Source organism: Anomalospiza imberbis, chromosome 8 (assembly GCF_031753505.1).
Source record: "Anomalospiza imberbis isolate Cuckoo-Finch-1a 21T00152 chromosome 8, ASM3175350v1, whole genome shotgun sequence".
NCBI lineage: Eukaryota > Metazoa > Chordata > Aves > Passeriformes > Viduidae > Anomalospiza > Anomalospiza imberbis.
In genome coordinates this window covers 11,067,330-11,083,228 of record NC_089688.1, presented here as the reverse complement: position 1 = coordinate 11,083,228, position 15,899 = coordinate 11,067,330, and the positions used below count along the sequence as shown (strand labels likewise).

Sequence of the window (15,899 nt, the reverse complement as noted above, 5' to 3'; positions counted from 1 at the left end):
CTAACTAAAAGAACTTGCACCCTCAGCACTTTCTGAAGACTTTCTGCTAAATCTCCAGAGTGGCCTGTTTGACCAAAGTGTTCTCCACTGTACAGAGCCTCAGGGCCATGCAGGATGTTAGAGGGTCAGGGACCTCGTGCTACAGGGTGAAACCCTACTGGGCTGGCCAAGAGTTAGCAACGCTCATTTTGCTTTTTGTTTGCCATGATGATTTTGAGAAATCTCTAATCCTTTTAAAGTTCAAATTTTGATCAAATTCCAAAGAACAGATATGAGTTATGGCATTTTGTTGCTGTACTTTATTCTTGTTTTGAGGCTTGTCATTTGTTTTTTGCTTTTTTAGGAAAACCAGGTTGTACTAATATGCTTGGCATCTTGGTCATAGTTACCTATTGTAATGAGCACAAAAGACTCTTTTCCTTTTAAATAGTTGTTTTTGCCATTTAAAATCTTGTTGTAACTTATGCAGCACTCAGTGTGGCTCCATGTGGTACAATTCTGAAATTTTAATTTTAAAAAGTTTTAGGAAATAACATACTGGAAAAGCCTACATTAAAGAACAGTGTCATAGTATTAGGCACTCAAAACATGAACAAGGTTTACCTTTTCAATCTGAATTCACCCCCTTTGTTCAGAGTGTTTGTACATGTAATTGTACATTCTTGCATTTACTGGACTCTGGGCTTACTCAATGCACAGGAAAAACAAGAATTCCTCATGAGTCTCAGGTATGTTATTTTAAGGTTATATCTTTGGGTTGAATCCTAGGAATTTACAAGTTCAAGCACTAGTTCTGACACATTCCTAGCTGTACCTGAATGAGACTTCTAAGGCATGTCAGTGAGCAAATAAAAAATGCATGGGGCAATCTCAGTCCTAACATTTCCTCACAGGCAAGCTCTTGATTTCATTTTTAATGTAATGCTTTTTAAATGTAGAGACCGTGTGCATGTGTAATAGAAAAACACATCCTGTTAGATCGATAGAATACAGGGGCAAACGTGCCTCTATAAACCATGGCGTAAATGAAGATGTGTGACCTGACTATCTGAGTGCTCTCTTTTATGGCCATGGTACCATATATTTAAAGTTACAGTACAGTGGGAATCCAGATCTCTGGAATTGCCCTAGGATCATATTTCCTGGTTTCTAGTGATTACGATTTAGTAACATATGGTGCTGAAAGTAAATCAGATTACGTAGATCATTTAACCCAATACAGGTTAACTTAGAGGTGAAGTCCCTTATAAGTCCTGATTTTGATATTTTTATACTAATTCCTATAATGACAAAATTAATTGTTATTCCATTGAATGTGATCTTCTCTTCATTAACTTTGGTGTGTCTTCATGCTTATATTCATAACTGAATAATGGTCATGATTTTATCAGTTCTTCTCTGGCAGAATTTGACCTGATAATTTTGGAGACTGAAGACTCTCAGGTCACCATTTCCCCTGATGGCACTGGGGCTAACCCACCAGTAACATTAGTTATAGTGCCTCTATTTTGAACCTATGAAAGTTTGAAAAATGCGAGGCTCTCTCGTTGTCCCTATGGCATGTACTGAACCTTGCTGTGGGTGGCAGGAAGAGTAGCACTGCTGGGAAGTGTCTCCTGGCTCCCTCATGCAAAGCTGGCTGTGCCTCTTCTAAGGAACACTGAGACAATATTAGACCTGACAAGACTTTGGAGCTTAGTTGTTGAACTTAAAGCACAGGAGATGTGATACTGCTCAAGAAAGATATACATCTTCAGTCCAATTTAACTGCTTTTCATACTGAAACCCAAATATTTATATATTTTCAGTTAGTTTCTCTACCTTATTAGTTATTTCTAAAATTATGATATTTGAAATGTCTTTTCTAGATTTGCAAACTACATTTGCTTTTCAGGTTTGAAACCTCTAGGGTATAGTGTGGTTATGTTTTCAAGTTCTCTGCAGCCAAGAGTAATAAGGAATGAAAAAAATCAAGTGAAAGCTCAGCTTCACAAATACTTACTGGTCATTTAGGATGTATTGCAGCTTTATCTGGCTATTACAATTTTTAATTAAGTCGGTAATGGAGTCTCTTTTAAGATCACCTAGAAACTTCAGAAATAGTTGTAGTGGGTAAATCTGACTGTACCCTGGACAGAATCACTCTCCAACACATTCACCTCCCCCAGGTCACTCTAGGGGTACTGCAGCTGGCAGGGAGCAGGAAGCTTGCCTTGGTCATAACCCAGGCTGGAAATTCTTCATGAACTTTATGAACAAATATGGAATTGAGGTTACACATCTCTCATGTGGGCTGTTATATTGACACCAAATTTTAAGAAACTAGGATGAAAAGAATATTTTATTGTTATGATCATAGTAGTGTACTATCCGCTGGAAATGGACCCGGAGAAGAGTCAACAAAGGATGTTTTCTATTTTGTTAGCTGGTTTTAATTTATCAGCTGCCAGTTTCAATGTATTTCTCTAACTAGTTGTTGGAAAAGTATCTACCCCCTACCATTCAGATTCTGATGAGGGATGTGTGAATATCCTTGTGCGTGTTCATAACATTTCCAGGCAGATCCCAAATGTTTGTTTAAAAGCTACAAAAATCCAGCCTTCAAAGTTCAGAAGAACTTTACTGCTCATACTGATGCAAAGAGATTTATCATGCCAATATCTGTTAATATCTCGGGGAAATTAATGCCTCTTGAGTAATGGGATAAATGTTGAGCCTCAATGCCAAGGTGCCTGTGGGTTACAACTGTTGGGTTTATGTTATAGTATGGTTTCAGGCAAAAAGGATTGTCTCTGCAAATGAGATAGCCATGAGTCATCAGCCCTGCTGCTGTCCCTGATGCTAGCTGGGGATACTCCTGCGGCAGTGGAACGACAGCTGCTGGCACAGCTCTGCTGGATGCCCCGCTACAGGCACACCAGGCTTGCAGGCTCTCTCAGACGAGGCAGTGCTCGTCATCACAGCAAGAGGTTTACATCCTCATGCACTCACACTCCCGTAATCCTGCTGCTCCCCGACAGTACAGAAATCAGAACTTTGGATTTCACTGAGTTTGGAGTTTACATTACCAAAAGTACAGCAGTCGAGCGCCAGTGTGTATCACAGTGACCTTCACTCCAAATGCCTTTTTCTGACATAATAGGTGCATCCATGGCACTTCCAGGACAATCCTTAGAACAATGACATGAAAACTGAGCTTTTATTTCCTGTCAGTATTAGAGGGGTTTTGTAAGAAGATAGATGCAATATGACATGAGATTCTGAACAGAATTCAAACAAAAAAGCACCTGTTGTTTGCAAATATTGGGAGAATTTATTTCCTCTCTGCATGGAACTGCTCCAGCATAGTCATCCTCTGCTTCATGGAAACCTGCAGCAATAAAGGCAAGCATTTGAAAATTTCAGATAAATGGTTAGAGACCTATTTTGGTACTGACTTCTGATGGCACCAGACATTGTGATTTATGATTTCATGATGGTTTAAGTTTATGTTTTCAGTGAAACAATCTGATGGCCAGAAATCAGGCAATTTTTGAAGATCAATGTGTTTTCAAAAAGGCTTTATATTATATTTACAGTGACACAAACTACTGTTGTTGGAGGAACTTAAGAATTTTATTGCCAAGAAGCAGCAGTGAGGTCAGGTCAGATGAGGGCAGTGCTGGTGCAGCCAGCTCCCAGGAGGGACAGCTTTGTCAGGTCATCAAAGGAAACTGGTACTTCCTGGTCATGGTCTTGGCCCAGACTCATGGTCTGTTCTGCTTTCCCTCATGCCGCATCTTCACTTATGCCAGTCTCTTGTAACTGTTTTCACAAGAATCCGGGTTTTGCCTTGAAATCTATGTATTGGACAATCCTAAGCTCTTGCTTAAACTTCTTGTTATCAGGACAGTCTGTAGCACTTTCTCCACAAGTATGACTTCTTTCCTCCTCACTTGAAAGAAATAGCTTCTTGGTTCCTTTCTCTGGGTGCCAGGATGGAGACATCTCCTAGCACAGGTTTGCTGCTTCTTCATGGTAGTCAGCACTTTTGGATGAGTATTTTGGGAAAACACACTGCTTTTAGCTTTTTCAATGCTCTCAAGTGGACAAAAATTAAATAGATAATGTGGATGCTGTGCAGTTTATATTTTAGCAATATCTAACAAATAGAAAATAAAGAAATTGACAGAAGGATAGGAAAATAAAGCCCAGGGATTGTGGAAAAACATGTATATAAGAAGTTTAATTAATTATGACATGCAGATAAATTCTTTGTCACTGTCAGGATCAAAGTTTAATCTGTCCTTTTACTATTAGATCTACCTCAGGAAGAATATCTGTTCAGTGCAACCGTAGTTGTAACTGTATGAAAGACTTGACAGTTTGATCACAAAAGAGTGTTGAATGTTAATAACCCGTTTTTGTAGGTTTAAAATAGTTTTTTCCTACATGATCAACAGAAGCACCTCAGACTGAGTTTCTACAGTAACCAACTTCATAGCATGGGGGAAAATAGTATTTAAGCCCTTAACTGATCAAGAATTGGATTTTAAATACAATATTCTAGGAAGGGTTTTACCTGAAAATATTTCAGTGTTCATGCATGAGTGTTTGGAAAACATGGAAAGGTGGAACAGTCCTGAAGTGTCCTGCCCTGATGCTAAATGAACATGATCTAAGACTTGTGATGAAACCAAGAAACAGTTATCAATCAGCATCAGTTTCAGGAAGCATTATTGTATCGAGACATCTCATGGTGCCTTTATAAAAGAAAAATCTACAATAATTTAATAGCTCAGCCTGCTGTGCCAAATAAATGAGTCAAAGCAGGGGGGTGGGGGGGGAAGAGAAGGAGTATGAGCCATAGTTTCACAATTGCACTAGCCTGTAGGAAAGTGTTGATTTACTTCCAAAGTATTTCTGCTAGGAGAATGATGGGAGATGTCACTGCAAAGCTTGAGCTTTTCTGGGAAATTAAGGACACCTTGCTTTTTTATTCCCTATTTACAAGCACAGATTTTCATTCAGTTTTCAAAAGGCCTTCAGACAAAGAAACTAAGTGAATGACGTGAAAGTGTATTTTATGCACAGTGCAGCAGAAGTTAGTTGTTGGAAAGAGATAGTTGCTATAGGCTTGTATGGCTCATGTAAACTCAAGGGCAGATGGTTCACAGCCTGTGTTGGGCCTCTTCAGGGATGTGGAAATCAGGCTGGGCAGGAAGGGTTTAAGATTTTTCTCCTGAAGTTTGAATTTCAAGTGGAAAATTTAAAATGCCTCCATTTTGATAGTCTTTTGCAGGGTTTGAAAGATGCTGCAGTTATGTCATTTTTGTCTTCTGAATGGCAGGCTATGTTTCCTGGATGAACTGTGTTTCCTCAATATACCATTGCTGACATAAAGGACAACAGCTTCAGGAGAAATGGTGACTACATTAACATGAGAGACAAGATCACAGTAGCTGGAACACAGAAGACCACCCATATTTCATCCAAGTTGGCCAGTCTTTTCCAGGTGTGTTGTATGTAAGCTACAGTCCTCTGAAAACACATAAAACTGCTTAGCTTAAAAGCCTGGAAATCAAATGAAAAAATTATTCTGGTGACCTTACTTCTGTTCCTTGCATGATGAACATGATGGCATCTAAAACCAGTTTTAGTGTGCTGGAGCAGAGCCTGAAGCTGGCAGAAGAGTACAGCTTTGGCTTCAGTTGCTGAGATGCCAGAAGAGATTGTAAGTCCTTGAAATTCTTCCAAGAAGTCACTTTGTCCTGGATGAAAACTGGCATTTATCAGTGTAGATGATAGTGGTGTATTTTAGATGGCATCAATATTGATTTGTATACTGCACGAGCTTTTAAATATGATTTAAGATAAAGCTTAGCTTAACGTAAGACATTTCTTCACAAAGCATTGATTTAATGTTAATGTTTTATGTTTTGCTTTCTTTGCTATAGGCTTTCCTTTGGTTCACAGAGACTTCCCAAGTAACCTTCTCAGTTTCCTCTTTCAGGCACTTGCAAAAGCCTCACAAACACTTGACATGTGAGTAAGTACTCAAAAGTTTAATTTATACTATGTGACAGGCAGCTTCAAAAGCAATTAATTAATGGTGGTCATTATTGCTCCTCTCAAATTCATTATTACCCTTCTAGTTGCTTCGACTTGGCTTATTGTTTTTCCAAGCCTTAAGAAGGCCATGGAAGATTTAACTTGATGAAGATCTAGCAGAAAAGTTAAAATAGGTAAGTTCTCTTACTATTCCTATAGGGTAATTTCTCGTATTTTGCCTCTTAAAGTGCTAGGTATTGTAAGCAGTGTCCTTACTAACCTAGAGAGAGAATTCCTATTTGACTTCTATTTAAATAATCTATAGCATTTCTTGCTAGGTGCAACGGCACGGAGGATCAATCTACCCTGTGTGTCTACTTGACCTTGCTTGGGCGTTTCAAAGTGTGAAGGCTGGGGAAGCCGAATGCTGTAGCTGCTGATCTGTTTCTGAATCCTGACGACCAGATCTCTGGAGCAGCGCGGCTGTGTGGAAGCAGCAGCAGCTTTCGGGAGAGGAACAGAAAATAAATATCTCCTCGGCCGGCTGAAGATGCCCTGACAGGCGAGGTGCTGGGAGAGGGGTAGGTTTGTATCAGCTGGCAGTCGCTGTGGCCCCTCCAGAGCCTGCGCGGGCGCGGTGCCCGCGGGTGTCGGGAGGCTGTGCCCGCCCCATCGCGGGGCTTCCCGCGGGTCCGGTGCGGCTGCGGCAGCCGGGGCAGGGCGCGGGCGGGCCGGCCGCTGCAGCGGGGCCGCCGGGCGGAGGCAGCGCCGGCAGCGGCGCAGCGGGGGCTCTGGGCGGTGTTTGTGAGCGGCGGCTTTTTCGGAGTGCTTTTCTCGGCGAGCCCGACCTGTTAAAGCGTATTTCAGCTTTGGCTCGGTTAGGTTTCCCACCCCCCAGCCCCTCCCGCTTGCGGTTTAAAAGTGGCGTTTCGCCGCTCAGCGGGACGCGTGCGTTCCGGGTTACTTTGGTTGCCTGCCAGGTAGCGCACATCTTCTACAGCATCCTCCTACCATCAAGCAAAAATTGTCTCCTCTTCTAAGGATTAATTATTCAACACGTTTAATGTGTTTCGGCTGACGGGGAAGACGGCCACTCGGGTACATCCTGGTGCCGCAGCGCCTGTCCCCGCTTTGTCTCGCACCTGGTGTGTTTGCGCGGCTCGCCTGTCTTCTTCCCCCGCAAGCCGCCGCCTCCCGCTCCTCCCGCCCGCGCCCCGCTGCTGCCCGCAAGGCCGGCGGACGCGGGCCGGTGCCCCGGGACGCCGCGGTGCCGCCGCCCGGCCCCGCACCTCGGCCGCGGGGATGCGCGGGGCGGGGCCGCCGCTGCGCCCCTCGGCGGAGGCTCCGCGGGCGGGGCGGGGCGGGGCGGGGGCTGCCGGCCGGGCGGGGCGGCCCGGGCACAGGGGCCCGGCGGCCGCGGAGGAGGGGCCGGGGGCTGGCCGGAGCCGGGCGGTGCCGCCGCCCGGGCAGCGCGGGGGGCTCGGCGGCGGAGCGGGGGCTTCGCTCCTGACTTCGCTTCTCCCCGCAGAGCCCGAGAGGCGCCGGCACCGCTGAGGGAACGAGGCGCTTTCTTCCCGGCCGGTGGCGGCGGGGCGGTACCGGACCCAGGAGGACCGAGGGAAGGACCGGCGGAGAAGCATCCCGGCGCGGGCTGTCCCGTCCCTGCCCGGCTCCGTGCGTCCCATCGCGGCCCGCAGCCGCCGGCCCGGGCCATGGGCCGGCCCGACTGAGAGCCCGCGGACCGTCCGGCAGCCCGGCCGGTGCTGCCCCGAGCGCCGAGGCGGGGCCGCAGCAGCGCGGGGAAGATGCGCTCGGCGGCGCGGACAGCCGGGTTCCTCCTGCTCTGCGGGGGTAAGTACCGCCGAGCCCGGCCCCCCGGGAACTTTGCGGGGCTCAGGTGGCACCAGCGGCTCGGTCCGGCACCGAAAATCTTGCCACAAGCTCAGACAAGATATAAATAATCCTGATGCGTTTTCTTCGTTTTTTAAAAGCTAAGTTAGAACAGATGTGTGTTTGCTTTTCTCTGAATTTATGATGTGAAAGGGAAAATATTATATTCCTATTTTAACTTTTTGAAACATGATTTCTTCTCTGCTATCCCACTCCCAGAGCTTTTTGAATCATTAGATAAAATGCGTTTTGGATTGGTAAATGAAAATGACCAGAATATAAATAGTGATTGGATTGTAACTTAGATGATGCTCTCCGCAGATGTCAAGTTTCTAAAACAAACAGAAAATCCATTATATCTCTTTCTTCCATATGGCTTTGTTTGCTGATGGATTTCTGACGTTTACATGAATAAACCAAAGTTGTATGCTAGAGAACGCAGTACAACCTTGCACATCAAAAATGCATTTATGAAAAAAAGTAAAGCCCAAACTAGTTCACTAGTTGTTCTAACAGTGAGTGCAATACTAATTCTGCCCTTGTGATTCCCCATAAGCGTGTGACTCTTTCCTTCTTGTTATTAATTCAGATTAACTGTATTAATTTGCACCATTTTAAACTACTCTCAGTACATGCAGATATTATAAAGCTCCTAATTAATTTTAAAATTTTTTTTTGCTATGCTAAAATACTTTAAGTTGCCCCTATGTTTTCTCTTCTTAATATGTTGTTGTTAAGGCCTGATTTTTGTAAAATCTCACTAGTAGTGAAGTCTAGGATATAAGGGGATAAAATGTGTAGGATATACGACATCTAAACACACACATTTATTGAAAAAAAAATAAAGTGGGTTGCATCCCAAGACATTTCACTGTCAGGAAGAATTAGCTGTACTTGTATTGCTAATGGATGATCTATCATGCCTACTTTGCTTTTATCTTTGGCAAATCCATTTTCTTTAATGTTTTTGGCAGAATTAGGAGAAATGTAATTTACGTAAGTTCCTCAGCTTGAGGGGTATCTTTTCATTAGCCAAAATGATTCACATGCATTTGCTTGAAGATGATTTTCAGTGATTTCTGTTTAAGCTGGACAGATGAGCTTTCTTCAACTCATGCTGTGATACCCCAGATTATTGCACATCCTGATCTAGCTGGTGTTAGGAACTCCGGAGCTGCTTTCTCAAATGGCTTTTTTTTTTTTCTTCCTTGCAGCATTTCCCTTTCAGTGGGACCACCATTTGATTTGACTTTTAGTTGTACAACTTTATATGAATTTCATTCTGGAGCTCTCAGATGGGAAAGGGGTTCTCTCTACTGAAGACAGTTATCTAAACCTTCCTAAATATCAGACCTCAGCAGTTGGAAATAGTTTCAAAGACTTTTTATTATTAAATGTAGCCATAAATTGTTAACTTTTGGATCTGCCAGAAATATATTTGGAGCAATATTACAGGAGCTAATTTATTTGAGTAGAGTAGGCTGCCAAGTAGATTTTTTTTGTATACTGCTTGCTTATACTTAAACTTGCAAATGTTTGCTTATGCTCTCAGCTTTGACTACTAAGGCTTAATACTTTATTCCCCTTAGTTTCTACTAAAACTGTGGGGAAGGAAAGTTGTGTACATTTATGCCCAGACTTTAGGGTCATTGTATTCATAGTTATTTCAGGAAGTCCAGCATATTAGCGGTGTTCTATGAGTGTCTGTTGATAGAGAAACATTTCTTCACATTGTTTAGGTGTGTGACACTAATTAGCTTTTCTGCAGTAAGAGCTGAGTTTACAGCATTATGTCTTGGAGGTACTAGCAAAACCCCTGCATGCATAGAGTTCCAGTTTAGGAACACAGCTGTCTTAGGAGTGAATGATGCATTCTCATCGTGGGGAGCACAGTGAAACTTCAGTGGGCTCCATCCTGGGGGAAAGCCAGGGATTCTTCAGCGGTAACTGACATGCTCTTGCCAGGTGTTGTGAAGGAATCTCTTTCAGCTGGGCAAGACCTCGTCATAGAGGATTGCTGCCCCAAGTTAACCTGCAGGGACACCCTTGCACTCAATTGCTATTGGTACATCTTTGGTTTATAGAAAGGTTTTGGAAAGCTTAAAACTGCTGTAGTTCATAAAACGTGTGCTCACAACAAACCCAAAGGCATTTTACTGAGTGAGCTGGCGTAGTCAATCTGGTGAGCGTGCTGTTAGTGGAAAGGATTAGATTTGGTTATTTTGTATTGGCAGGCTTCAAAAAGCACAATGGCCCATTTGTTCTGAAGCAGAAAGGCACAGCCATGGCGCTTCTGCACCACAGGCAACGTGTGAGTCTCCTGCAGGCACTGTCCTTAACGCGCAGTAGCCTAGAAATAGCAAAAATAAAAGGAATGTTTCTTCCCAAATTAAGGCTTCTGTCTCTTTTACCAATTAAAAGAAATATGCAGGGTTTTATTATGGAGCGTCCACATGTCTTTTTCAAAAGTTTTGCATCTTGTCAGTTGTAGGACTTCAGGGTGTTTACTTGCCTCTCATGCTGCCTGGCTGTTTGGTGCTGGAGTTTTGATTCTGAAAGCTCATTGGAATCAGATGGGGGACCTTGTTCCGTTAAATTTAGAAAAGAGTGCCAGTGGGAAAGACTTGGTAGGATTGTCTTGTCTGGGAAATAATTTTTGTAATTAAAGGGAGTACTTTTGATGAGATAATTTCTTTTCAGTGAATAAAACACAGTTTGTAAGCATTACACTATGCAAATTTTTAAAAATTCGAAGGGAAATTTCCTCATGGAAATAATAGGGTTCCTACTTCAACAATGTGATCAGTATTTTACATTGTAAACTAAAAATTCTTCTGTTTTATTATAACCCTGACTGTGGGCAAAGGGAATCTGTGGAGGACCACGAGGGGCACTTCATTAGATCTTCTGTCTTAATCAGGAAATAGCAAAGCATTATGTGGGAATTTCAAACCTTGCTGCTTTTTTTGATAGGAAAAGGAGTATTAATCATGATGCTTTGGTTCCTTCCTACTTTGTTGTTTTTCTCTGCTCAGAGGTTCATCATCTTGCTTTCTGGCTCTTCCCCAGGTAGCACCTGTCCTCTGTCTGGTCACCTGCTGCTGCCTGCATTGGTCTGGGAAAGTGTTGCTTCACTCACACAGCACTCACCAGGGTTCATCCCAGAGCTCCTACCACGGAAGGAGCATGGGCTATGGCCCTCTAGGCCTCAGTCTCCCCTCATTTTACTCCCAGTGTCAGGTCCTTCACCTTCTAGTTTCTTCCCAAATGAAATTTTGCAGCGGAGTTCACCTCCTGCAGCGTTTTCCCTTTAATAGAAAGTAATTTACAGTGTTGGTTTGTTTTAAAATTCATGCTAATTGGATCCATATTTGTGTTACATTTAGTTCCCTTCTCATTGTTATGTGCTGCCTTCTCAAGGTGTCAGGGCAATATGTGCTATTGGCTTGATTATTTCTGCTAGTCAGTTAGTTGCATTCTTGGTCTTTGGCTTCATTCAAGGGTTTTGTTACTATCATAGAGACAGTATAAAGGAAATGAATATGACGATAACAAAAAGCCAGCATTTTAATGCTTAAAGCTCATTTGTTAGTCTTTGATTAACAGACGAGATTTCTCATAGCATTAACATCAGCAGTCAGTCCGAATGACAGTGTGGGTTCAGCACCTGAATGCAAGATGCACATTCAGTAGCATGCCCACCATCAGTTTTTCATCTGTTATGTCATGTCATAGTCTCTTACATTTTTGGTTTTTTTACTGAAATTACAGACATGGCTGGTGAAAACACATGTATTTTGTTAATTTTCATTTCTTCCATTTTCCCCAGGTTGGCCCCTGGCAGGAGGGAGACGATTTGTTCACTTGTTGGTGTGCTTTCATGTTTGGCTTGGCACGGTTGGTCCCACTCCTCCAGGCTGCTTTCTCTTCCATAAAGCAACCTAGCAAACACAGATATGCCATGGGTTGGAAGAAATCCATACTATAGAAGCTTGGTGTTTTCGGGAGAGCCTTGTTGTGCAAAGGTCATGTAGAGCCTGTCTGCGGTGGGGAGAGCATTTGCTCTGTTCAGACATTGGCATCCTTCAGCTTTCCGGCAGAGCTGGAAGTGGTGCCAGCTGGTGATGGACTGCAATTATCTCTTGGTTTTGAAATTTAAAAATTGCCGGACAGTGCTTATTGAGCATGGGTGTTTGTTTCAGGAACGTTGAAAAACTTACCTGAACACAGGTGGCGGTTCCCTATGGGAGCAGGGTGGATGTTAAGACCATCTTCCAGGATTGAGGCATGTTCATGCTGCGGTCTGTTCTTAGCTCTTACTTTTGTTTGGTTTGGCAGAAGCAAAGCTTAAAAATTCACCAAAATATTCTAAAGAAACTTTGGAATTGTTTATTCTCCAGATGATTTTTTTTTTTTTGTAGCGGTCTTATATTTTGGAAAGCAAGCAACTGAAGCATTGCAAGGATAAATACAGCAATTACTGCAGGAGAAGGACAGATTTGAGGTTTGCATATTAGTTTGGTTAGATCAGGGTTCACATTCAATTGACAGCTGTGCTACACATTTGCTCAGTTGTCTCACATTCTCTCTCAGTTTTCTGTAAAGTACCACCACCAGTTACTTTATCCTTAGAATATCGTGTGCATTGTTGATTGACTAATGCAGTTCCAAACTGGGTGATACTGGAGCCTATGCAAAGTGGGAAACCTTACAGAATCTCTAGAGTGATAATGCATCAATGAAAAACAGCATTGGAGAAGCTATAGAATAAAATCTGTTCAAAAGCTTTATTTTTACAATGTGGTTTTTTTATCAGTGAAATATACTGAGATATTTCTCAATATTTAGGCAAAGTCATTATGAGCCTTTTAAAAAGTTTTCATGTAGATATATTGCTAATTAATAAAGATATTAAGAAAGTTTTTGTTAACAAAATAGTAAGTCAGCTGAGTTGTAAATAACCAGATGGATTTTGATCCTTTGGGAGCTCAAGATTTTTTAAAAATTTGTCTAAAGCCGTCTCTTTTTTCCCCATGTAAGGAGAACACAAAGCTGGTTTTCTTAAAGATTACTTCATAAAAATGGCTAAATAGTTTCAGATTTCTGGATCTTGAAATGAGACCATAAACATACTCGGAACATTTTAACCTAAGAGATGCTCTGTAAATCTGCTGAAACGAAGATGATCATCAGTGCTTTAGAGCCTAAGGGAAAATTACACTGATCGCAGTCAAAAAAGGGAATTGGAAACTTTGCTGGGGTAATAGTGCCAGAAATGTTGTTTGACTGAATTAGTTTAGAAATTTGGCTGATTGTAAATCAGGTGATTGTAAAAAGAAAATGGATGTATTACTCCTAATGGCTGTCTAATGGCTTTTCAGTCTATGCATTTAGAAAACTAATTAAACAATATATTTAACTGATATAACAAAGTTGCTTGTGTTGCTGTAATGGGTGGTTGGGTTTTGGTTTTTTTTTTTTTTTTAAATGTCCATTATGGCTTTTTTCTAAGTGAGACAAATTTCAATCTCAGATAATAAAATTAAATCTAGCTTTTTCTCCTAATTCAGAGGCACCAAGTTTTCTGATATGGACAATTCCATTATCTGTTCTTTTCACTTGTGAAATGGAAAGACTAATTTTGACGTGAGTAGACCAGAATTTCATGTATCTCCAAAGCCCCTTAAAGGCTAGTTTTGCCACTGAATAAGAGCAGGCATCCTGTGGTCCTGTCAGTGCTATTCTGAGGGTGTCTTGGAGATGAGACTTAAATCTCCCAGTGGCTTAAAGACAAAAGTAATGGTTTCTCTGGATTTGGGAGGAGTGGAAGCATTACTGTGGGTAGTTCTTTACCATTCCTGCATGAAGAGCAGATACTTTCATTTTGGCCCCTAACAAAGACAATACAGAGCAGCTTCCTTTGACTCCCTTGAGAGGTGATACTTCTACACTGGTTGGCTTCTGGAGATTTTTTGTCTTTGTTGATGAGGTGCCCTTCCATACCCTGTTAGACACTGAATAGTATTTATTTGCAAAGAGAAGTAAGGATGTAAAAAATATCAGTGGTTCACAAGACGTTGAGAATGGATTTTATTCTCTTTCCACCCCTGCCACTGTGATGCTTAAAACTTGTCCCTTGTGTTAAAAGTACCTCTCTGTGTTGCTGCTGTCCGTTTGGAAGGAAGGTTCTGACCGCCAGTGTCCCGGCTGTTTGGTCAAGAAGGGGAGTAATAATTTGCATTAACACAAATAAATTGTAACATAACATCAAGGAAAAGCTATTGTTTACTGAAATTTAGCCCATAACAATCTATGACTTTAAAAAGCTGATTAAAAAAAATTAGATTAATTATGTCTATTTGGATGGGAATAGCCAATATAGCATGATTAATACATATGCTTATGGCAGTCAGTCATCTCAGAAGACCAGGGGGTTTGAAACGCATATGTACTCTAGGGCAACAATCAGGCTTTCTTTTACACAGCATAAAAGCAGATACTAGAAAATTATATGAACACATTTATATTGCCAGATTGTGGTGTGCAAGACTGTAAGTCAAAAGTGTACTGTTCATGAAATCTGAATAACGGTGAGGGAAAAGGAAAGAATCCAAAGAATTCTCATCAAGAAAAGGCCTAAAGTTTTTATTTTAATAGGAAAATTTTATTTTCCACAGGGAAAAAACCCACAAAAATTGAAATTGGGAGTTGTGGAAGAGAGTGGATTTGGGTAGAGGGCATTGGTTGCCATGTAAAATTTGCACTGTGATGACTGGGAAGTTCTGACAGGACCTTTGGAGAAAATATCCAATGCTGATTTTTAACAAAACAGACTGCTGCTTTGGCCCCTGCAGTGAGAAGTCATAATTTTGTAGAACACTTGAGTGGAGCCTTCTCACATCTCTGAAGTGCTTAGGCATATGCTTAGTTTTATCCTGCATCAGCAAAGCATTTTAGAGTGGGACTGCTGCATCAAAGCCCTGTAAAGAACTGCACGGTTCCCAAAGTTAGAACTCTCTGGCAGTACGTTCAGGGGCCAGCTGATTTCTCTTTGCTCCCATTTGATGTCAGGTTCCCCTTTCATGGTGTGTGCTGTCTAACCATTGAAATGGCTCTGAGGTGCAGGATTTCCTGTTGTGGGACCAACGCCCCAACAGTCAAAATAACATCTCCAATTCTTTTGCTGCATGGAGAATAGAAAGATTCTTCTAGTTTGGAGACTGCTGCATGTGTTATTGTTCAGGCATGCGGGTGAGGTTGGCTTGCACAGAACTCTGTTTTGCCTTGGTTTACAATATCAGGGCTAGTTTATTTAGAGCTGGTTTGGATGCCTTTGTCCTCCCTTGTCGCCTGAGGTTTAGGTACAGTGTTCCTCATCACTTGGTCAGTATGGCTAGGCTAAGATACACATCTGAGAGTCTTTTCACTGACAGCATGAACCAAGTTCTGTGTGTCTGTGTATATTATAGCAAGAGTGACTCTTTGGATAGTTTTAATGAGTAGCCTTAATAGTCTAACTTTCCTTAGACCAGGGGAGATGCCCTTAAGCCTTTCTGTAGGGCTGTTGTTTACCTGGGCTGTAGATTTTTGGCAATAATTTCTGGGGCTACCTTGGCTTGCTTCTGCTACCTTTGAACTGTGAGTTATGTATTGGGTGCCTCATTTGTATTTTGGTAGTCACAGTGTGTTTGCAGAAAAATACAGAAACAAATATTTAAAAACAATGATGATTGTTACTGTTTTTCAGCAATTCTGGATAGAGCTTTCTCTAGCTGAGCTCTTGGATGCCAATGAAGTAAAGAGGACTGAAGAAGATGATTTCTGTAAAATGGCTCATCCCAATTGCTATTATAAAACAAAGAAAGCGATGAGAGTGTTTAGATTTTGGGTTTGAACATACACGTTTTAAAGTAATGAAGGGGAAACAATATGACTGTACTATAAATTTTATTGCACATTTCAATTCAGCATTGCTGACA

The 15,899-nt window shown here is 41.9% G+C and overlaps 1 protein-coding gene and 2 long non-coding RNA genes across 6 annotated transcripts in view; 2 read left to right on the top strand and 1 right to left on the bottom strand.

The window, feature by feature from the left end:
- Positions 1-5,457, top strand: part of LOC137477929 (uncharacterized) — a 51,485-nt gene extending 46,028 nt beyond the window's left edge. For 2 of the 3 annotated variants that reach the window (XR_011001283.1, XR_011001281.1), the window contains one exon: positions 5,330-5,451. This is a non-coding gene — a long non-coding RNA (uncharacterized lncRNA). Of the gene's footprint in view, positions 1-5,329 lie in introns of all 3 variants that reach the window. The other variant, XR_011001282.1, reaches the window with a different exon arrangement.
- A 1,277-nt stretch (positions 5,458-6,734) lies between these two features.
- Positions 6,735-7,681, bottom strand: LOC137477928 (uncharacterized). Its single transcript, XR_011001280.1, has 3 exons — positions 7,579-7,681; positions 6,995-7,194; positions 6,735-6,878 (listed from the first exon to the last, which is right to left on the bottom strand). It is a non-coding gene; the product is annotated as an uncharacterized lncRNA (long non-coding RNA).
- Positions 7,494-15,899, top strand: part of RET (ret proto-oncogene) — a 74,636-nt gene continuing 66,230 nt past the window's right edge. The window contains exon 1 of one of the 2 annotated variants that reach the window (XM_068197324.1): positions 7,494-7,881. In XM_068197324.1, the coding sequence (XP_068053425.1) occupies positions 7,836-7,881 (46 nt within the window). In that variant the 5' untranslated portion in view covers positions 7,494-7,835. The remainder of the gene's footprint in view (positions 7,882-15,899) is intronic. The other variant, XM_068197325.1, reaches the window with a different exon arrangement.